The 24,464-nt window shown below is 47.5% G+C and overlaps 1 protein-coding gene across 4 annotated transcripts in view; it reads left to right on the forward strand.

Annotated features, from left to right (window-relative positions):
* CDC7 (cell division cycle 7) overlaps positions 1 to 24,464 on the forward strand; it is a 310,273-nt gene that overhangs the window by 180,747 nt on the left and 105,062 nt on the right. For 3 of the 4 annotated variants that reach the window (XM_069641776.1, XM_069641777.1, XM_069641779.1), the window contains 2 exons: positions 17,385 to 17,631; positions 18,576 to 18,671. In XM_069641776.1, coding sequence (XP_069497877.1) covers positions 17,385 to 17,631; positions 18,576 to 18,671 — 343 coding nt within the window. Of the gene's footprint in view, positions 1 to 17,384; positions 17,632 to 18,572; positions 18,672 to 24,464 lie in introns of all 4 variants that reach the window. The other variant, XM_069641778.1, reaches the window with a different exon arrangement.

Raw genomic sequence — 24,464 nt, forward strand, 5'->3', positions numbered from 1 at the left:
ACCACTGCTGTTAGCTTTTCCATTATAAATATGTCCCAAAGTGTATTCATCCAGTCTGCTTTTGTGGGGGCGGAGTTGGTCTTCCATCTCTGGGCTATTGCCACCCTTCTGGCACTTAACATGCCCTTGCATATTCTCGGTAGCCGGTGTCCCTCCCTTTCCTCCCCCGGGACACCTAATAACATCTGCAGGGGGTCTAGGTCTAGGGCTACTCCCGTGGCCTCCTTTACCCAGCTAAGAACCGCCACCCAATACATCTGGATCTTGGGGCATGACCACCAAAGACAAAGCCTGCTGACTGCACTCTCTGGGGCAGAACAGGGATACCCCAGAAAGCATCTTAGACAGTCTCTGCGGGGATAGATGCCACCCATGTAGGATTTTAAAGTTATGCTCTATTGTGGCCGTAAATAGATTGCCATGGAATATTATCTCATAAACCTCCCTCAGGTCTCCTTGTGTATGTCCCTGCCTATTTGCGAAGCCCAATTTCGTTTTAGGTTTTGTCTCCCCGTGAGGTCAGCTGTCAACAGCGCCCTGTGCATCTTGGATATGATCCCTTTCCTGGTAGTGGCCTCATTAATGACCTTCTCGAAGGCTGTAAAGGAGGGCGGGCCAGATTGGGGAGAAGTTTGGGATTTGCATAGATACCTTTCAAATGCAGATAGTCGAATACACTAAAGACATGATTTGCCCGTCCTGGAAGAGTTGTCCCGCTCTTTCCAACCCCCTATCAGACGATGTTAGAGCGTGTTTGAATCCCTTTTTCCCCAGGTCTAAGGGCATACCCCATAGAAGGCTCAGTGGGGAGGGCCAGGAGGAAAGACTTTCGTTGAGGCTATTCTTCTTCCTTACATACCACACTACTCCTAATACTGTGTGGTTCTTAATCTTTGCCGGGAGAGATTTAGGTGGGGACCATATTAGATCTCTAACTTTCTTGGGGTGCGAATAGGAATCCTCCAGGTAAGCCCAATATGTGCCCATGCCGTCCCTCATGTGTTCTAGCAGAATGCATAGTTGGGCAGCCTTGTAATAGAGGAAGAAGTCTGAGAGGCCGAACCCTCCTAGGACTTTGGGGAGGGCTAGGGAAGTTCTTTTTATTCTGGGACGTTTGCCTTGCCACATGAATCTGGACAACATGGAGTTAAGTTGTGCAAAGAAGGTATCTAAGAGGGGAGAGGGTATGGCTGTGAACAGGTATAGGAAAAGCGGGAGCACCGTCATTTTGATTGATGTCATTTTGATTGACGTCATTCTGCCGTACCATGAGCGGGTCAGAGGTTCCAGCGAGTCAGGTTTGTGCGAAGTTTGTGCAGTGCTGGTCCGTAATTGAGATCAGTCATACTTCAAATTGCCCTTAGTGATTCAATTCCTAAAAAGGTTAACTAAGGTTTTCCCCCCAACTCCTTTTCAAGTTCCAATGTGGAACCTAAACCTAGTCTTAAAATGTCTAATGGGTACTCCCTTCGAACCCCTTAATTCCTGTTAATTAAGATTTCTTACTCTTAAAACAGTTTTTCTAGTGGCTTTAACTTCTGCTAGAAGAGTGAGCGAATTACAAGCCTTATCTTGCAAACCTCCACATACAATCTTTCACAAAGATAAGGTTGTTCTACAAGTGAAGCCGAATTTTCTCCCAAAGGTGGTGTCAGAATTCCACATCACACAAAAGATAACCTTACCCTTGTTCCATCCTCCTCCCCATCCAGGGAAAGAGGAAGAGAGATTGCACAGGCTGGATCCAAGGTGTGCCTTAAGCTTTTACATTAGCAGACTTGTAAGGATCAGGCAAGCAGACCAATTGTTTGTGGTGTATGCAGGGTACAAATTAGGCTTGCCCATTATAAAACAAACCATTTCAAGATGGATTATTTTAACCATCATAGAATGCTATAAATTGGCAGGAAAAGAGCCCCCTCAACATCTAAGGGCTCGTTCAACCAGGGGTATCACAGCCTCTTCAGCTCTCCAAAGAGGAGTTCCAATTAAGGACATATGTGTGGCTGCCACATGGTCGTCCGCACACACTTTTACCAAATTTTACAGTCTTGATTCCTCCTCTAGCCAGGAGACGAAATTTGGAAAAGCTGTGTTGCACTGTGTGCATCTTTAAAGGGAAACATTTCATTTTACTCCCACCTCTCCATATACTACTGCTATGGGAGTCTATCAAAAGATAAGGAATACGTCGGAGGACACAATCCCTTCGAAGAACAAGTTACTTACCAAACTGGTAACGTTCTTTAGATGGGATGTTCCTCTGACTTATTCCTTATTGCCCCTCCCACCCTTCCCTGCTTTAAAACTTCCCTTGTAGTTGCAGTTTACGCTCCTTCAAGGTTATTAACCAATTCATGCAAAGCAGAACAACACTTCAAAACGGAACTGAGCAATGGACGCTGCACGAGACTATATACCCATGGTGACGTCGGCGCGATACGGAGGCCTTCGAGGGACACCGACTCGAGGGACGTTGACGCGCAACGCCCTCTACTGTGAACATTTTTTCCGAGGCCAGCAAGCTGGAAGTGGATTTATCAAAAGATAAGGAATACGTTGGAGGAACATCCCATCAAAAGAACGTTACCAGTTTGGTAAGTAACTTGTTCTTTGCCCTATAGCTAAGGTGGGAGTAGTCTCGACCATCAAATAATAAATAAAACTGTCCTAGTTGAGTCAGTCAAATCAAAATGGCCTATACTAACAAACCCTAATGCCTGCTCTATATCTTATACAAAAAGTGTGTAAAGGCAAATATGTATGTGAAGGAAAATCAGTGTTCAAATATAAAGAATAAATGTGGCTGAGTCAGCGCTCCTCCCCACGTTGGACAGCACGGAGTAAGGCGGTCCCTGCAGACATGATGACATACTCTGGCTCAGATTCTTAAAACAAAGGCAGCTCAAACCGTAGATTGAGGCCTGCCTGGCCTTCCACGTTAAAATCTTACTGCCAATTTCCAAAACACAGTTCACCATAAAGTTCTTGTTGGTCTCACTCAGTCGGGCTCAGACCTTTGACAGCAAAACAAAAACACTTTCAGGGGTTCCTTTCTCCAAGCTTAATTCACCTCACGTAGGGGTTCCCTTCCCCTAACTTTTTACAGTTCCTGTCTCCCTCAGTCGGGCTTGGACTGTTTCCTGATGTCAAAGACTTTCAACTGTGCACTGCTTTTTCTACAGACGTCTGCAGGACCACTTCGACTTTCCCGCTTTCAACTCACTCTTGTTATTTGCCCCAGTGCTTCCTGGTCTGGGTAGTTCACTGTTTTATGCATCAAAGTACAACGTTCACCTTTTTACTTTACTTTTTACTTTCCCTTTCTCTCTGGGTTAATTTTCATCACCTCACTTTTACAGTTCATTCACTTTATGGCTGCAAACTTTTCACCTTTCACTGAGACCTTTGCCGGAACACTCTGTTACTCTGTTCTGACTTTACAGCTATCGTTACTTCAAGGTTAATTCGCAGGTCTGCCTTTCTTCGCGTCTCACCCACACATGTGCAGCCTTCAATTGTGCGATATAATGTTGGCACTTCAATCTTTCTTTAGCACACACCGGTCTCTCGTGTTGCTTGCCAACTCACCGGCTGTGTGCGTTTCTTTTTCATCTTTACTGTCTTAGTTTGCGAGTCAAGGTTAGTACCACAGGCTTGGCCACGCCTCGTCATCTCTGCTGTTCACCCGGGAGCGTTGCTGGTGTCCTTGTAACACAATGCAGCCTTCTTGTTTGGGCTTTGGCCTTCTCCACGTGTCTTTTGCAGCCTTTTGGCAGCAACAACCTTCTGCAGGGAACTCCTGGGGTTCTCCATCCGTGGCTCTCGTCCTTGGGTCTGTTGCTCAGTAGGTTCGCCTTCGTCCCGGAAGCTCTGCTCTTACTAGTGTTCCACCTTGCTCAGTGCCTTTTACCCGTGTGAGGAGAGCTAATTGGTATTGGATATATGCACTTAGAGTCAAGTGCCTGACTTTGCCTGACCCAAATAACTGGACATGTCCAATGCTATATGTAAGAGTTAGCATGGTTACTCTGTTGCCCTCTTCCTCAGCCCAGTGCTTGTGTAGAAAGGGGGGAGGATTTGGGACACCAGAGAATCTTATGAAATAGAAGGTATCATGGGTACGGAAAAGCGAGGAATACTGCGTCTGACCATCGGCTACCCTACCTTCACTCCCTGAAGACCCCTCACCCAGGTGATCCTCCCGCCCTGGTCCATCCCCAGGGTCTGGTTCCAAAGGCGATGGCTGTGCCCTGGCCACCTGCGAGAGAGATCCCTGGAGACTAGCAGGTGAGACACCCTTTGGTTTCTCACAAGACGCATCACTTATGATGCTTACTTCATTATAGATGCCCAGAAAATGATGCCATGAGACGGTAAGAAATGGCTAGTCTGGCCTGACCCATATGTCAGGCTAGACATGTAATAAACACTTACCATGCTTACTTTATCATAGATGCCCTGTAAAAATGTCATGCTACATGAAGAAATTACTAGACTTGCTGAACCAAAATGCGAGTCTAGACTATAATAACATACATCATTCCTGCTTTATCATGGATGCCCATCTCTTGAAAGCGCACCCCCCTCTCTATCCCACCCTCCTGACACGTCCCCTATCCCTCCAACTCTCCTCCTCCAACCCCAAACTCAGCCCCTTGGCCCAGCATTACCTCTACGTCCCTCTTCCTCGTTCCAGTACTTGCATATTCAGCGCCACGATGCCCAATGGCTGTTTGTGCGCTATACAAATGTAAAACGTTAAATACAAAAATAAATGCGGCAAGGCGCTTCATAGGCAAGCATTTTTTATGCTAAGATTGAATCACCAAAACAAACTAGACTATGTCTGACCCTCGACGAAGGACTACGCTATCCCTGTGGAGTGGGATATCCCTAGGGAAAAGGTGTTGTGCCACCTATCTAATAGGTATAGTAAAAGAGAACAGCACCCACAAAACTCACTATTTTGCAATCATATATTCTTCAGGTAGGCAACAGAAAAATACCAGACATGTGCATCACTCCAAAAACATCTACTCCAATAAAACCATACCTAAAAAAAAAAGGTAATTGTCACTGGGTACACCCCATCTGCATTTAGGGAGTTGATTTTTTACTTCTACCCTTCCCCAGTATGTGCCAGTGTACTGTGTGCCCGGATCATATATTCATTGCTAATATCCAATGGGCGACAATGTTTGCAAAAAAAGGTTATTTGAAATGTGGTATCCCTCTAGTCTCAATCAGAAAAGGATATCCAAATGGACTGGGTCAACTGGTTTCAGTGGCATTGGACTTGCCACCTTCCTCAGGACCAAAACAGAACCGCCCTTCCTTCAGTGGGGAATCAATCCTCTGGTTTTCAGCAATAAATACAGACGGCTGGTCATTAACCGTAATCCAATCTATACAGCCATTGATCTGCCTTATGTGTGTGCGCTCCATTGGGCTCCAAACACCATATATGCCATCACTGCCTTTTAATTACACTCATACCTGCATGTGATCAAAACATTTTTTTTTAGGCTGATAGAAAATGGATGGTAGGGTGATAGAACATTTTCTATGAGATGGCATGAGAGCAGATGAGCAGAACCTCAGTTCCCCTAAATGATCACCATGCAGTATAGAGACCGAATCTCTGTAAATTGGTGCTAGCTCCCTTTGTCAGCCAGTCATTTGTTTTAAAGATGTTTTGATGTTGGGAGGAACTAAGTCATCAAGCATAGGTGAGGGGAGAAGCATTTGGTTTTGAGTTATGCAGGATCCAGTTATTATCATAAGGCCTATATAGTAATTTCACACCACCCCGTGGGTTCTCCATAGCTGAACGCGTAGTGATCAAGGTGCATTTCAATAAACTGGGATCTTGGATGCAAGTCTTAATTTGTACATGTGAAATCGAGAAGACCAGCTGTCCTTTTGCCGGTTTTATTTGCAATAGACGCCATTTTGCACTTCATTACATTTGACATGTTTTAGGATTATTTGCATAAAATATTTTTAAAAAACATGTATTCGTATTTAAGCATAAATCCGAAGAGATTAAACAGAAAACAGACTGTAACTGCCTACATTTATTTTGAGGAGTTTCGATTTCTTTATAGAAATATGTCTAAGTGCAACTTGTTAGGTTTGAATTCTAAGGAGCTCGTGTTGCTCCTGGCGCACTGTTAATTGAAACCATAAAGGTCCTGTGTAGGACATTTATATGTTCAATTAAAGGTGTGCCTCATTTTCATTCATTTATTTTTTAAGTATTTATTTTGGCATTTTGCATATATAAACAAACAGTAACATTCCCTACTGCCCGCGGAGCCCCCTGCATGTGGCTGCAGCTCCATCCCGCTCCCTTCCCCGTCTTCAGATATACCTTCTTTTCCCTGCGCATAATGTTCAATGGACGTGAGTTGTGCAGGCACCATTGCTTCTTGTAGTCCCCTTGCAGGTATGCCAGTACGAATTCCCCTGTCCTGCCAGAATTTCGCACAGTCCCCCTGGATGCGGTACGTGACCCACTCCATTGCGAGCATCCCTCAAGTGTTTCCTTATCAGGACTAGCGTCCTCACCTGATGCATATGGAGATGCTTCTGATGATCTCCCTTTCTTCTTCTTTTCCTCCTTTTCTCTGGCAGTCTGTCAGCCGGTGAAGAGAGAAGGTCTGCCTCCCCGTTGGAGGCCACCGTACTTGGTTGAGAAAACAATCCAAGCAGAGTGAACTTCTGGGAGACAGCCCTTGCAGGTAAAAAGCCAACAATGGCACAAAAAACCCACATTCCGAAATCCTCTTTTGAAGGCTGTAGCGGTTTGTTTTCCAAGTAGGTGGCTGATGAGGGAACGCAGGAGCCGGGTAGAAAGGCAGCACAGCCTCTGATTGAAGGACACACTAGAGGGCAGAGGGTCCACAGGGGGGAAAAAAGAGAAGGGCAGGAAAATAGAACAGAAAGAAGGACTAGCGTCTCACCCGCAGACCGGAGGAAAGGGTTGCAACGCAGGGAGACACTGTTCTGTGGCTCCAATAAACGGGAGGCGTTAATCTTGGAAAACAACTAGACCACTAGTTGTTGTTAGGTTCCGAACATGTTGGAACGAACCCCGACACAAGTCACCAACATCTCCACACACACTCCAAAGGCGTGGAATGACAATCCCCCACAACCACTGGAACCAGTCTATTCTCGTTGGAGGCTGTCTATGCTTCCAACGCTTCGCTATCACCAGCCACGCTACTATCAGCATCATCATGAAGGCATTTTTCTTAGCCTTTGTGTCCGGCTAACTCCTGGGTCAAAAATACCACACATTCACTCCTTGGGGTTAAGGGCTGTGTCGAACGTGACGAAAGTGACCATTGCTCGTATCTGGGATGTAGTGTCCACCCAAAATGGGTCCAGTATTGGACATTCCTGCCAAATGTGCTTCCAAACACCCCTTCCTATATACCCTCCAACACTCTTGCGGGGGCCGTGGTGTATATACTATGTAGCTTTACAGGAAAGCCACCTCCTCATAATCTTATTCCAAGTCTTTCTAAGCTGTATAAACCGGGTCCGTTTAGGAATATTCCCCCGTAGGTTTTCCCAATGGTCTGTGGGGATGGCCACACTCAATGGGCTCTCCCATTGTTTCATTCATGCCCATTGTGGGGTGGCAATGGAGTCCAGTAATATCTTATATAGCATGCATATCATTTTCTTGGACCCAGTGTGTGGTGATGCATTTCTCAAAGATAGTCAATTCCCTGCCTGCTGCTCGTTTAACAGTGGGATCCGATAGCCAGTGTCTTAGTTGACAATACCCCATTCTATCACCTTCCATGATCCCTATGTGCTTTTTGCACTCTTCAAACTTGAGCATTACTGTCCCCTGAACCATATCCCTTCCTTGAAGGGAACTGGAAAAAAAAACAAAGGTACTGATCAAAGAAGTTCACCACCGCCTCTAATAACTATAAAGTTGCCATCCACCAAACCAAAAGTGCCATGTATAACGAAAGAATCACAAATGTAAACTCGGGTACCAAAGAATTGTTTGCTATTCTTAGAGAATTAGAATCTCTTATGCCACCGCAAGAATCTTGCACTAAAGACTCAACTTGGTGCACAAAAAGCCTTGCTGGATAAAATCGCACTGCTTCAAACGGAAATTGAAGCAAAAAAACTGTCTGCCAATTGACAACCAACTTTTTGAGTCAATAGAGCTCCCCACGAATATGCTCACTCCATTTGAGTTTGCCCCATCTCTGTATTAAAACTAAAAAAAATTATCTGAAGTCTTAAACCATCTAAATGTCAAGGTGACATCTGCCCAGCTACAGTCATTAAATACGTGGTGGAGGAGCTTGCTCCGTTAATCACTTCCCTAATAAATGCATCCTTTGAAACGAGTACTGTCCCGACCTACCTTTAAAGATGCTTGGGACCTCCCACTATTAAAAAAAACCCCACGCTAGACCCTAACACCCCATCTTATTATCGGTCCCTTCACAACGGTTCCGTTCTTACTCAAACTTTTGGACTGGGCGGCCTACCTGCAAATTCAAAACTATTTAGAATCGAATAACCTGCTGGGCCTTCGCCAGTCAGGCTTTGGACCAGGACACGCCACAGAATCAGCTCTTTTAGACCTCAAAATACAAATGGATGAGCTAAAAGACAAAGGTAACTTGGCGCTCCTTCTCCTATTAGACTTATCAGCAGTCTTTGACCTGGTCAACCACAAAGTCCTTTGCAAACACCTGACATCAGCGGCACACTTCTCCACGAAAGCCTCCTCACTGACCCAGTCCTTCCTCTCCAACAGACCCAATGAGAGTTTTCGCTGCCACAGCATCTGCCGATCCTGCCCCATTCTCATGAGGAGTACCGCAGGGTTCGTGTGTCTCCCCCACTCTGTAAAACATTTTTACAAAGCCACCCTTTGACCATCTGGACAATTTGGGTGTCACCTACACTAACTATGCAGATGACACCCAAATCTCCTCATTCCTTTCACAGGCTCTTACGACATTGACTCTAACCTACTTAATGAAATACACAATCCATACAGGCTTGGATGGCCATACATGGCCTCTGTCTGAATGACGATAAAATGGAGATACTTCTTATTGGATCTCAAAGTCAACTAAACAAATTGAACGACCAATTCAAATCCTTTTAATATAGATAACATCACTATAAAAGTTTCAAAAGAAGTCAAAATGTTAGGCATCTACCTTGACTCGGCCCTCTTGCTAACTAAACAAGTAAATGCAACGCCCTCTGCGGCAGCCTATACATCCAAACTTATCACTGACTGCAGACCCTTCCTCTCAACTGACAGTTGCATCACCATGACCAGAGCCCTCATATTATCTATTGACTATTGTAATGCTCTGTATGTTGGTACGAACAGCCGTAACCAGAAAAAACTACAAGTGCTACAAAATAATGTCCTAAGAGCGGCTCTGAATATACCCAGAGCCAATCACGTTATCTCTGCAAGACGAAAGGTACACTGGCTTCCAGTGCAAGACAGAATTGCATTCAAAACTTTAGCACTAACATACAAGTGTCTCTCTAACACAGCCCCTAAATATGTAGCAAACAAATTCTCAAAAACCAAACTAACAGACCTACTAGATCCACACAGGTACATCTACTAACGAAACCTAGATTTAAATTACAAAATGCAGGAGGTAATGGCTTCCCGTTACATGCTGCTAAACTTTGGAACTCTATGCCCCCAGCCTTAAGAGTGGAGCCGTCCTTTTGGACCTTTTGAAAAAAGTTGAAAATGTGGCTCTTTGCACAGGAGTGGTAATGTATCGTCTATCCTTGTTCATAATTGTAACTGTACTGTTGTAAATGTCTATTTTTGATATGTATGTTTTTGCACCACCTATGTAATGAACCTAATGTAACAAAAATGTAACCTTAAAGAATGCGCCCAGATACCCGTGGGTTAGGTGCGCTCTCTACAAATGAACAAATAAATAAATATCCCCCTAAATCCCACTCTGTGCCATTGCCTAAAAAGATCCCTGTACCATCTGTGGTGAAAACTGGGTTCCCAAAGAGTGGTGTGAAGGTAGATGGATGTGAGGATAGTGTGCCCGCTCCAGCAGCCAATCCCAAATTTAGCAAACCACTGATTCTATCTGACTCAGGCAGGTCTTCTGTCCTGCCTATGGATCCACAGCATCTGCTACAGGAGCTTACCCACCACCACCCTGTCCATCCACACTCATGGATCTGTCCCCTGAAAACCTTTCGTGAACCACCTTCAATTGGGTGCCTCATAGTATTTGCCAAAATTGGGTATCCCAAACTCCCTTTATCCCTGGGAGCCATCAAAGTCTGCAAGGCAATCCAAAGGTGCTTATTCTGCCAGACACGTTTTGACACCATCAGTGCCCCAAAAATAGATTTTGGGACGGCCAGGGCCAAGTAATGTGACCATTTTCACAGTTGCAGTATGATCCAGCCACGATATTAGCAACTTGTTCCACTTCCCCAGGTCTGTCCTAATCTGTCTTAGCACCTCCGGGTAATTCTTATGGTACAGCTGTGGCATAGTGGCAGCGATGTTAACCCCTAAATATTGTATGCTCTGTTCTGCCACACTAAAGCGGGAAAAGCAGGGCAGTCTGCTGTGCCGGAGTGAGCACCTAGTGAGTGTTATGCTGAGTATCTCCGATTTCTCTATATTGATTTTGAGCCACGAGACCTTTTCAGTTACACAAAGTTCTGCTACAAGGGCTGGTGTCGAGGTCTCTGGGTCTGTCGGGGCCTCAACAGGTCTGTGAACGCAACCACTTTGTGATACTACCCCACCCCCCAAATGGAATGCCTCGCAATGCCGGATTAAGTCTAGGTTTCGTGAGTAGGGTCTCCAGCTACAGAGCATATAATAGTGGGAACAGCGGGCACTTTGTGCTGCAGAGGATAGGATGCACCTGGAGAGGTGGGCATTGACCAACAGTGGCATCGTGGGGTTTCTGTAATTAGCTCTTAGCATCTGCAGAAACTTGTCTCCCACCCCCACATGCTACAGGGCGGAAAACAAATATGACCAGTCAACACGGTCGAAAGCCTTTTTGGGCATCTAATTAAATCGGCACCTCTCTTTGTGTGGCATTTTCAACCAGGTGGCTTTGAGACCTTTGCGTGTTGTCAAAGGTCTGCCGCCCTGTAATGAACCCTGATTGGTCGGAATCGATGAGCTTCGGGAGTCTTGCTGCCAAAATGCCAGTATACAGCTTTGCATCTATATTTGTCAACGCAACAGGCCTATAGGACATGCAGTTTGTCTGATCCGTATTAGGCTTCTTGAAAACCACCACTTTAGCTTCCAACATAGTATGCAATACTATCCCCTTAGTTATCAAATTCAATAGCTTTGTAAGCCTTGGGACTAGCTTCATTCTATACTTCTTATAGAACAGTGCCGGGAAGCCATGAGGATCCGGAACTTTGTTCAAAGGGAGAGACTTAATTGCTGCCTCTTCCTCTTATGTCCTCCTCTAGCATCGCAGTTTCCCTGGATGTCGGTTTCAGTAGTGCTAATGTCTCTTCAAAGCACACCTCGGCTGCCTTGTGCTCCGGATAGAAGAGGTGTACAAAGGTTTCATTAAAGTTTGCAAACATCTCTATGATTTCGGTGTCCGTTGCTATCAATCCATTGGGCTGTGCTACATGGAGAATAGACTGGGCCGCCGCAGCTGATTTGAACTGCCGCGCCAATAATCTATCTGCCTTATTGGCACTAAGATAAAATTTCTGCTTGGCCCAAGCAGGGTCATTTTGACACCACGCGTGTGTAGCAGGTCCAGCTGTCGACAGACGTGTTTCCGCGTCTTGTGTAGGGCCCTTGTCTGCTTTTCAGCTAAATCCTGCATAACCTCCCCCAATTGGGTCTCCAACTCTTCCTCCATCTTCCCCCATTGCTTTTCCCCTCTGCCCTGAGTGCGATCTGTTCCCCCGTATCACTGCTTTAAATGCATCCAATATCCCTTCCTGGCTGGCATCCCGGGTGTCATTGGTGGTAAAATAGAAGTCCTTTTTCTCCTCAATACTTTCTGTGATCACTATAGCAGCTCCCCAGGGAACTTCCAACCCCACAAGCCCCTTCGCCTTTCATGGGCCCAAACCAATACCGTTATTGGGGCATGATCCGATGGAGAAATCAACCCCAACTCAACCTACCCCATGTCTCCAATCAACCTGGCTGTTACCCATATGTAATCTATCCTGAACAGTGTCTGGTGGAAGTGAGATAAGTACACATATCCCCTCCCCTCCCCTCCCCATTCTTGGTGTGCCACACGTCCCGGAGGGCTAAGTTATCAAAGCTATTCAACAGAGAACGAGAGGGTCTGGGCATCCCCCTTTGTGCTCCCGAGCACCTGTCAATGTGTGGGGCCCATACCAAGTTAAAGTCCCCAGTGAGTGTAACTTCCCCCACCGGACATTGTTCTAATTTGACTGCTACATCCTAAAGCAACCCATCTTGTCCCACATTGGGCGCATACACAGTCACCAGAGTGACGTGCCTGTGTTCCACCTGGCTTTCGGATCGGCTTTAGATTGTCTAACCTGCGTCATGATCGAATCCTTGAATGCAATTAGCACCCCCACTGTCTTCCCCTGGGCGTTAGCTTAGGATACCCTTCAAAACTGTCTTAACTAGACTTTGATTTTATCCCCTTTGTGTGTTTCTTGGAGCATTTTGATAGCCCCCTTTTCCCTCTTAACTTGCACTTCCACCTTCATGCGTTTAATCGGTGTATTCAACCCCTTGACATTATGCATCAGCTCCTTGATCTTCCCTAAAATTGTCCCTGCCTCCTCTTCCAAACCTTTACCATGCTACATCCATCTATTATTGTACCCTTCCCACTGCTGGCACCACCTTACCCCTTGACCCCCAACAACTGCAGCACCAACAACGGTGTCTCCAACTCGCCCTCCCAAGCTCAAACCAGAGATTCTAGGATTCCCTCGGCTCTGATTCGAGTAGTCAGCTAAGACAAACACATGAGGTTACCTATACCTCCCAACAGATTCCAAGAACATCCATCAACCTTCCCGCCTCCATCCCTGGCCAACCCTTGTTCTTCCTTGACACCTGGCTCATAGTCTACACCCCCACCCACCCATCAGCACCATTGACATTCCCCTCTATGCTGTACCCCACCCTTCACATCTTCCACCTCTTCCTCCCAGGGTTCCTCAGGCCAGCCAGCAGTTCTTATCCCCCTCAGCTTGACCCTTCCTTGGCCCATGACAATGGCCTGTTCAGATGCGCCCCCCTGAAGGGGAGCATCTGGCCTGCCTCACTGGATCGGCACCCCCCCATCCTCCAAATGGAGCCAGGCCTGCCCTTCTGCACTGGTCGTTATGCAATGCTGTGTCCCTTCCAAAGTAAAGAGCAGCCCAAAGGGAAAAGTCCATTTGTACTTGATGCGTTTCGCATTGCACGCTCTCGTCACTGGCCCCATGGCTCTGCTTTTCGGTAAGGTCATCAGCGCCAGGTCTTGAAACAATTGGACCTGCAAGCCGTTTATAGTGATGTTAGTTTGGCCTTGAGCTGCTTAAAATATACTCTCCTTCTGGCAATAGGAGGACAGGGCGACCAGGATGTTTCTCAGCATCACGCCAGGCTCCCAATGTAACCAGACAATTCCTATCGTTGCTGGTAGTGTCCATCAGCAGGCCCCCAAAGCACTGCTGAATTGTCCCTCTAACATCTGCATCTTGGACAGTCTCACTTAGTCATTTGACACTGATGTTGGATCGGCGCGGTCGATTCTCAAGGTACTCTACCTGGAGTTCCAGATTCTAGGTCACCCTTGCCACCTGCTCCAACAGTTCTCTGTTCTGCTACACTTCCTCCAACACTTCTGCAAGGGCCTGCTCATTGGTATCAACTCAGTCTCCCAGACTCATGTCCTCCCTAACTTCCTTCAGGGAGCTTCATAAGTCCCGTTTCAGAGACGTGAACTGATCTTGAAAGATCTCTGAGGCACTCCTTTTGATCTTCTTTGCCGAGGGCCATACTGTCCTGTTCCAGCCCCCTGCTGACACACTCCCGCCTTTGCCCTTCGCGGGGGTTTGATGAGCCCTCAGCATGCTGTTTACAGCAGCACTCCAGTTGTCCTTCCTGGGGAGGGGGTGTGTCTTTGATCAGGCCGGCGTACCCTTCCCATTTGCTCTGGGCATCTGGGAGTCACTCTTACACCCTCACTCCTCCCGCTGTTGGCGTGTCTCCACATGTGCCACCTCCTGCCGTAGACATAACTTTCACCTCTGTGTCTGCAGCCCTCTGGCCCCAGAGCGAGTCACCACTGTATGGCCTCTGGGCTTGCTCCTCTCCACTCCTATAGCTGCTCCAGGTTCGGGCGCACTCTCAATCCTGCCTCACCACCACTAGCTGCTTCACCGAGGGTCTGCGCCCACGTGGCCCTCCTGCGTCTCTGGACACCACTATTGGAGGTTATATCCAGTGCCCCCTTGGAGCGCTCTGCTTCTCGCAGAGCCCACCGCGCTCTCCCCTGGGGGTAAAGGGGGGTCCACTGCTCACATGGACCTGTGGTCCGTGTGCCCCCTAGGTGGGCACTGCCTCTGTGTCCCACTCCATGCCTCCAGGTCTGCTCAAGATCAGCGATGTCCGTATGCTGTATGGAGGTTACTGCCCCCTGCCGGGCTCTCCAAACTTTGCCTGCTATCTGTGAGGTGGGGGGGGCGGGTCAAAGATGATCACGCTCCTGCTCAGGCCGTAACAATGTGGACTCGGGCTCACACACTTCCCATGCCTCTCCTTTCTCATGCTGCTGTCCAAGTGTCCCCGGGCGCTGGGATTCCTCTCACCCCCACTAGTGGACTCCCCTGCTACACCTCCTCTCTTGGCCTCCCCTGCACCCCTGTTTGCCACGGGATCCGAAGGTTCACCTCTCGTACCTCCCGGGTCCCGGTAGCGCCATGCCCAGTCCTTTTCAGCCCCTGCTGCTTGGGGTCTCGGGTACCGTCTTTTCTTTCTCTCTTCCTGAGCCCCCTAACGGCGGGCTTGTCACCCCATGCTTTTTTTCTTCCTCCACTTCCGGGGCTGTTGGGGGGGCACTCTGCTACCGGTGCTCTGTTGACTCCTGCACCTGGTTGGCTCATATGACTTTCATGTCGCTGCAGCAGGTCCTCTCCTGCGCCGCAAATTGGCATCGATGCTGCAGTGTCTGCGATGCGGCTGCTCACACCTACGTGTGGGGTGGGCACTTTCACTGTCTCCCCCTCAGCTGCGATGCAGGAGGCGACGGCATTTCCTTGCGGGCTTGTTTGCACACCAGGCCCGGGGAAGAGCGCAGCTCCGCACGTCCTCACCCACGGGCGGCCATTTTAGAATCCATTTTCATTCATTTGTATGGTGGAACTGAATGTAACTTACGTTTCTGCCGCCCCATTCCTCTCTGCCAAACAAATACTCCAGCATTTGCGCTGGTGTGAATTTTCATGCTGGCGCAAATGCTGGGATTCCTATGGGGTCTCTGTCATTTTTGCACCAGCAAAAAGCAGACTGACTCCATAGGAATCAATTGTAGACGCAGCTGCCATGTACGCGTTTACTTAATTTGCACGGTGTAGTACAAATGGGCGTGTAAACGTGTTTACACAACCTTTTTGCCCACCCTTTTTCCACTCTGCCATGCACATGACGAAAATTAGGCGGCGGGGCCTGTGTGAGTTGCGGAAACATAGCGGGTCCCAGCCGTATTTTTACAGGAGACTCACATCTGAGCTCCTTGGTGTCTCTTGAGAAAATTAGCTTTGGTTAATATTTTGTGTGCAATGACTACAAGTAAAGATCAATAACGGAGTTAATATCCCTTTTTGCTTCTTTTTTTTTTCCATTCAAACAAAATACTCACTAAAGATGGCCGCCATGGATCAGGAAGACGGGACTATGTACGGAACCCCTCTTTCATTTACAGAGCGGACAGTGGGGACAACAGGAGGCGGCAGCTGCGATAGGCGCCACCGCTGCAGAAATCAGTTAAGTGGGGGAGGGGGATTAAAACAGGAAGGGTGGATGGAAGATGGCGGGATGAAGGAAGCAGCCATCACCTTGTTCGAAACACAGGCTTGAATCAGAAGATTCAGCCCATGATCAGAGCAACCTGATTGGTTGCTCACCCCGCCCTCGGTGCTTGAGATTTTACCCCATTATATTCAGCGGTCGACAACTAAAGGGTGCAATATTACCGTTTCTATGAAAATCCACCATCATCCCCTTTGTATTCTTACACGGAGGGCTGTTTCTAGGTGGTAGGGAAGGGAACTTTGATTTTTTGGCTTCACTTATTGGGGATTTCAACTTAGGACCTGCTGGAAATGCTCCAGTGTCATATCTTGCTGGGCTATCTTGCAGGAGCTGGAATCCTTTTGTTGATTTGAATAGCCTCCTTTGGACATAATGTCTATTAGCACTCTGGCAGGGGGAGCCAGACAATCGGGTGGCTAGGAACACCGGCTTGAACCGGCGGTGAAAGCCTGCGTTCAATGCCGCCCGACGGCTGGCTCCCTCTTTCACCATCTTCCTCTCCACCCTCCGTCCCCTTATTAATTTTTTTATTTACATCCCCCTACCCTTACCTTATGCTTGGCTCCCGATGGCCATTATGGAAAGGGAGGAGGAGCTCCGTACATTCCCGTTCTATGACGGCCATCTTGGAACAGTCTTTGCGTTCCGTGCAAGGCACGCCGCGAGGCGGGCCGTTCAGAGCGAAAATACTGTAAATTAGCCCCATGTACCCGTACCATGGGCATCACCGAGGGGTAATGGCCAGAGGTCCACTTTACCTGCCCTCGCTACGCTCAGGCTGTTACCTCAGGTCCCGGGCTCTTAGCCCCCAGTGATGCCCGTGGAACGGGTACATAACCCCACATTGTGCAACCACATAGCCCTGCACCTCTGTGATCAGTGCTTATCTCACGCATTTAAGCATGAATAAGGTGAAATTACTGCAGGAACAGCTTTGTGTGCAGGTGATGGTTGTTTGGGAGGACGGGTGGTGGCTAAAGTCCTTGGCATGTCACTGAAAAGGTGTGAATGGTTAGAAAAGGGGAGTGAATAAAGCTGCATGCTGTGGGGGGGTGACAAAGGCTGAAAGTAATGGTCGTTTTACGATGCATGTTTTCACTGTTTCTTTCGGCTTTGATAGTACAGTTGTAAAACAGTGTTGGGGTTGGAATGGGGTTTCTTTTGGTTTGGAGGGAGCGTGGGCATGGGCTCGGTGGGTGGGCAGAGGGATGCGTTCTACTACTTTATTTGTACATTTTAACCCCTGATTATATTGAATACCATGCTGAAAATGAAGGTGAGAGTAAGTTGTATGCCTTTATCTTTTCAGGTACGCTTTGGTAGATTTTGGCTTGGCTCAAGGAACTCCTGACACGAAAATAGAGCTGCTTAAAGTCGTCAAGTCTGAAGGCCAGCAGGGAAGTTGCTCACTAAACAAAGCGCACATTACCGGAAACAGGGTTTCTGTCCCTCACCCGTCATCTAAACCCCTAGCTCCGCCGTCAGCATCAAAGGTTCCCATTAGCAAGCCTGGAGCACTTTCTCAAAGCCAGATAAAAGCAGGAAAGGATGGCAAGGTCCGGAGATCTTTATGTTCCTGAATGTTACTCTGTTATTTATGAATCCTAAGAGCCAATAGGGAGTGGCAGAATGTCCGTTTTTTTTCTCTAACCTATTTGAATAAGGAATACTTTATCTTAAAGGCCACATCTGGTATTTGGATGTGTACAGACTTTTTAAAATACGCAAATTCTCTTTTGGTGAGCCTCCGACTGATCGTTGCTTTTCATGAAGAGAGCTGGGACGTGATTTTCCATGCGATTGAAGGAGCTAGTAAAGTAAATGCTTTGAGCCTAAATGCATACACTATTTTGAACTTTATTAATTAAAATGTTAGCATGTTGTCCTTGGATATGACCAAAGAAAAATCAAACGGCAAGGCGTCCACATCCATTTGTGATGTGCTGCAGGGGGTTGTTCCTTGGCAAGGGTGGGGTTTCCTAGTTGCAGGCATAGACGAATACAATGTTTGTGCTTCTTTTCCAAGAGTTCTAGGGCGTGCAGGACAGGATCTGGGAAGCCTCCATTTTGAGCAAATAATCCCAGGATTTGAAATTGCTCCAGCGCATGACCTTGATAAATGCATTTCTCCCACAGTGTTTTTTTAAATCTGATGTTTTAATCATTCAAGTTGCTGTCAGGTAATGCTAGTTGTAACGTTGCATGGGTGAAAACATATTCCGATTAATCATGGTCACTGTGGGGAGGCAGCCAATCGACATGTTCGCCCTTGGCTGAATGCACTGGGTGCTATCGGGGACACAGTGATGCGCCTCATGGACCTGTTTATGACTCTGTCTAGACAATGTTGACTTCATGCTCGGAGGGATGGGAATACTCACAAATCACTTGCATGCATCTGGGTTCACTTTATTTTGCCTTAACCCCCTCCAGAAGTGTCAGTTTGCAACATTTATGAAGCAAAAAGGAAGATAATTTGGCCTTTTTCTTGGTACTTCAGGAGGGATTTGTGAACCTTTCTGCACAGCGTTCTGTATTTGGAGAAAGAAATTTTAATATCCGTATCTCTGCCCCGACGGACATCGCAATTATGAGGGTAAGTGCGCTGTAGCACGGAAATGCCTCTGTTTGACTACACGTGACTGCTCATTACATATTTTATGTAGTTTTGATTCTGTAGTATGTGCGAGGAAATCAAAGGCAGGGGAGCAACCACTGTTGCAATGTTGGGAGGGACCAATATTGCCAGATGTACATTTAAGATTTCAATGTCGAAACGGGTATGCAGCATTACTTTGCAAAATGACTGTCTGGGTGTCACAGAGGGTCTTAAGAAACTAACATGTCTAATAGATAGTTCTGTTCTTTTTTTATTATCCAATCTTTACTATTTTTGTTTGCAGGATTTTGAGACTAGGATAATTCGACTAGGAGGGTCCTGGCTGGCCTCTCAATCTCCTGTGGGCTCCCTCCACCCTAACCCAGGTTGCGTTGTTAGCCAATGTCAGCGTGAACACAAAAAATCTCTAACCCCTAATGTCGAAGGCAGCCTCTCTACCATGGGAGGGCCTAAAGGCCATAGCCTCATCTATCCTACTCCCTCTGGGATTTCCTAGTCTACTGTTCCCCCAATTGATGGTCTGTTCTTGAGATGGTGCCTGTTTCTTCAAACACTTTCCGGTTCTCTCTACCTCTCACTCGCTTTCTCTCCTCCTCTCCCTGGTCTTTTATGTCCTTTCCCCTCCTACTTCCTCTTAATCCCTCCTGCTCTCCCCCTTCTCCTTTCCCTACCTAGTCACTCCATTCTTCCCCCTCCTTCTCTCCCATCCTTCTATTCTCCCTTCCTCTCATCCCACCTCTTTACTCCTCTTTCCCCGATCTCACGTAATACTTCGCTCCTCCACAATCACTCTCCCCGCTGTGCAACCTTTTTCCTCTACAACTCTCCCTACCCTTCTATACCAGTCTCTTGTTAAATTCATACCTCTCACCCTCCACACTCTCCCTCTACCCCTCGTCTACCTCTTACACCCCACTCTACTACCACTCACTCTCACAATCACAGCTTCACTCTCTCCACTGGGTATCACTCTATCTCTCTCTCACACAATACCTCACCTGCACTCCTATCCAACTCCTCCACATATGCTTCAGCACACAGCTACACCTTCTGTCCTCCTCCCGGTCCACCTCATCACCTCACCCGAACACCGTTTTCTAAATCTGTCTTTTTCCCCTGGTCTTGTGTTATTGTAGTGCAATACTACAAAAAACCCTCTAAGTCCTCATCGCTTTTGTAACACATTGTTTGATTAGTCTCTGGCTTTGCCGCCTGGATGTCGTGTCAGAGTTTTGCTCCATGTAGACTGCAGTGAGTAAAGCCTCTCTTCTAGGACAGGTGTCGGAGTCTCAGAATCTGTGTGGGTCATCCATTTTCTACAGCTGTCTGCTGGGTTCACTCAGTGTGGAATCGCGTTATGATTCAGGTAGTTTTGAAATAAAGGGGACCTTGGTCCAGATTTGAGGGTGCATTGCATTGGGCGATTGAAAGTAGTACCGGTTTTGTCAGTCAAGACCAATTAACGGGGCTTGGGGACTGGGGCCATCCCAACTCCCTCACTCCACCTCTAGGTTAGTACTGGCTCTGACGTACGCCCTGGCAGGCCCCCTACTCCCCAAGTCTGGAGAGCTTCTTGTTCCCCCTTGAAGGGCTGCTGAAGACCCTGACCCTGTCATAGTAGTCACTGTTACAGTAAATTAGCTGTGTACAGTGAAAATATGGTTGCAGCATGCAGGAAGGAATGAATGACCCGACATGTGCCGTAAGGATGAATCCACTGAGGACCGCCCTTCACTTAGGAAGGATGAATTTTTGAGATAAGCTTTTCTTTGGAAAGCATGCATGAAGGGGATACCATTCAGAATACTGTCTGAGGTCCACTGCTCCGTTGCCCTTGTCCTTCGCCTTCCCAGAACGCCCCTATTCCTGCGTTCATTCATACTGCTGCCTGCTCTGCTGACTCTGTTTGTGCCACTACTGCTACAGCCCCATCAAATGCAATTTTGGCAATTTTCTGCTGTACCAGTTTTGCTTCCTCAGCCTGCAGTCTTTGTGCCTTTTATCTCTCCTTTATTAGTTTACATTGATGTATAATTATAGTCTGTATTTCAGCCCGGTTCTAAGTGATTTGCCCGCGGTTGAAACTACCGCGGCCGAAACGTTCGCATGAGAAAGGTGCGAACTACCAAAAGTTTGCACCTTTCTCATGTGAACACACATATATACTCACAACCACACACAACACACCCATAGCACCCCCCCACACCCTCAGCACACCCCCTCCCACACCCCCAACATAAACAAACCCCACTTACCTTCATCTTCACGCTGGGTTCCTGCAGCGCCAGTTCCCTTTCACTTCCGTGATCGGGAACCGGCGCCACAGGGTCCTTTTCCTTAAGTTTTTTTTTTTTTTTAACGGAAGGCTGCGGGGTGTTTCCCAAAGCCCCTGCTCACTATACCTATACCATAAAGTATAGTGAGCGGGTCGATGCGGGGGGACACCCCCGCAGCCCCCAGATTTCTTTTTTTTTTTTTAAACGGAAGGCTGTGGGGGTGTCCCCCGCTCACTGTACCATGAAGTATAGTGAGCGGGGCGTTCCGGGGGACACCCCCTCAGCCCTGGTTTTATTTTTATTTTTACAATGCTACAACCGAAGGTTCGAACTTTTGGTGTTCGAACCTTTGGTGGTAGCATGTTTAGAACTTTTGGTCATTGCGACCATTTTTTTGTTGGTAAAATCGTCCTATACCTTTCAGCCCACCCTTTTGCTTCAATACACTTCCGTGGGCAGTCCCCTTTTAATAACGAAATAAAAAAGTGGAACTGATCGGTCCCACTGTTCTCCCGTTTCAGCTCTCCACATCTCCTGTTCTTTCATAATGTACTGAGTGGGGTCTCCATCATCCCCCATCGTATACTGCATTATGGACTGCAAATCCGGTGTGTCTGGATACGCCCGCTGCAGTGCGACCCACACCTGTGCTCCGATGTTATTGAAATGTGCCCCGTCATGTATCGTCATCCATTTGTACTCCAGGGTATCCAGCCTTAACCCAAACGTCCCCAGCCTGATCTCCTACGATTGCTACAGGCAAGCTTTTTATGTCTCCCACTGCTAAAGGTATTCCAGCTGTTTGTTTTTCATAAGCATATATCCATTGCCCAGCCCCCGCAGTGAGGGGCCAGGAGCGCTTTAATCAAGTTGTTTTTATCCATCCGAGCTCAGGATACGTATTGCGCCCTCCCGGGCCCTTTATGCAATAATGGCAACTGTGTGGCTATCCGCGTCTTGCCTTCCTGCTGTCACTTCCCTTTTTTCCTGGCCACTGCTCCCTGCCCAAATCTGTTCCTCAACTGCGGACCCCACAAGCTCTCTACCCTTGGGGTAATTGTCAGCGCCTCCTCCTCATCCTCCAATTCATTGATCGTCTACCACTCTTCCTCCTGCAACTCTGTTTGTATCTCTGTATGGCCTCACTGTCCCATAACCTACACTACCTGCTCCTCGCTCGCCACTCTTCTCCTTTTCTTTTTTTAAAAAAACTTTATTGAGCGCAGTGCAGAACATACATCCTCAAAGACAGTGATCAATAACATTGCTGTGCTTACATCATTCTTGGGTTATGGTCCCTGCATATGCAGACATTTTACGAATCGCATATATCGGAATACATTTACTCTGTGTACGGTTGTAATTGTACAGTTCTGCATTTACTTGAATATGCACGAAAGGCCCCCATATGTCCTTAGGCCTATGTCGGTGTTATAAGTGAAATAATATAAACCTCTTCGCGCTCATTGACATATGTAATTTCTTTGTCCCACAGTTCAATGTCCGGAGCTGTTCCAGATTTCCATTTAAGCAGTATGCATTTTTCGGCTACCAAGCATCCAAGGTTAAAGAGTCGCCTGAATTTAACTGCAATCTTTCCAATATCTCCAAATAAGTATTTTGGGAGTGACGGAGTGGAAGGGACACCCGTACATTCCTGTAAACTATTAGTGGATAGCGGTTGGTTAATGGCCAAGCGGGCCTCCACAGAGAGCGCCGCAAGCGGTATCTCATTTAAGTATGCCTCAAGTTCTGCGGGTGAGCAGTCGTCTGACTTGGAATATAAGGTTTCATAAACCCTGTGGAATTCATTGCTTACCGCTTCAGGAGCATTCAGGGTAGTGCCGGTAGCATTTAGAATTCCAGTAATGTCGGCTCCCGGTCTCACTCTTGACCGCGTCCTGGTCTATCTGCCTCCCCGTATCTTCTTGCCCGTGCAGGGTAATAGAGCAGTTGAGCCTCCCTGTCGGCAAGTTCCCTAAACTTCATGAGGTTCCCCTTAATGCAGCCGAGAAGGGCACGTTTCTGTTCAGTTTTTTTAGGTCAGTTTCCAGCCTTCCCATGTCCCGTCTAGTTTCCCTCAATGCCCCAGAATCCATGGAGATGATCTCACCCCTTACCCATACTTTGTAGGCCTCCCAGATCGTGCTGTGTTGCTCTACAGTCCCGTCATTCCTTTGGAAAAATTCAATCGACTCAGTGTGCAACGTCTCGCAGAAATTTCGGTCTGTCGGGCATGAAGGGGGCATACGCCAGAGTGGACGTGGGGAGGAGTGTCTGCTCCACTTCAGTGTCAAGACGATGGGGGAATGATCTGAAAAAGTGCGGGGAAGTATCCTACACCCTTCCACTTGTGATACAAATGAGGTGGGTGTTAACCAGTAATCTATTCTCGAAATGTGCATTGTGAACTGTTGAGTAATATGTGTATTCACGTGTGGTTGGGTTTAACTCTTGCCTTGCATCTGTTTAGTCAAGATGCCCGATTACGTTTAACAGCATTCGGCTCGCGTTGCCCAGGTCCCGCTGTGTAGTCCTGGCTCAGTCCATGACACTGTCTAATATCAAGTTGAAGTCCCTCCCCATGCCCCCCAGATGATATGTGAATGGGGGTTCCTCAGCAGGACATCTAATATCTGGCCGTAGAACTGAGGGTCATCCAGGTTACGGCCATAAGTATTTACCAGGGTTGAGGTGATGCCTGCCAATTCACCCCATACTATGACGTATCTTCCCTGCGGGTCAATGCTCCGCTTGGTCTCTTGGAATGGAATTGATCTATGTATTAGCATCAACACCCCCACCCCCGACTGTGACGAGTATTTGGTGTAGCAGCATTGTGGACCCCATGCCTTAGCGAATGAGTCCTTTATGGGCCCTCTCCTGTAACTTCACCACTTTGGGTGCTTGCCTATTCATATATGCAGGAACCCTTCGTGCATTAATAGGGTGGTTGAGCCCAAGGACGTTCCATGTCATAAATGTAATATCAGTACCTGACATGTCTGGTGTGTGCATAGTTGAAGCTCAGCTGCGCCAGGCGAGCCTCAATATGTGCCCGAACATTGTACTCTAGGAGCACTCTGCACTGTTCTTCCAAAACAAACATACCGACTTTGAGCAATGAACCTATAAGGTCTGAACATTTGCAATTGCAATCATCCTCATCCTTTCCCCCGCCCACATCACCCCCAACTTGACGATGAAACCCTCAATACAAAGTAATATATTGAACACTCTTGGGGTGCACTGTTTGCTGTCTGTGGAGCTGTTCTGATGGCCGCTTTCCTGCCGCCAGCCCCATGACTTGTATTACCTGTGCCCATAGCCAAGTCACTGCATGGACATAACCCACCAGATGGAGTCGGATGTTGTCCATTACATTCGGATAATTTTTGCCTGCGGGTGAGCCACCCCCGCCATCGCAATCTCTTCTGGGTAGTGGTATGGATATCTTGGTTTCAATGTACGCTGTTGCCTCATCGGGATCTTC

The sequence above is a fragment of the Ambystoma mexicanum genome, chromosome 1q, assembly GCF_040938575.1.
Source record: "Ambystoma mexicanum isolate Mex_15411 chromosome 1q, UKY_AmexF1_1, whole genome shotgun sequence".
Classification (NCBI taxonomy): Eukaryota; Metazoa; Chordata; class Amphibia; order Caudata; family Ambystomatidae; genus Ambystoma; species Ambystoma mexicanum.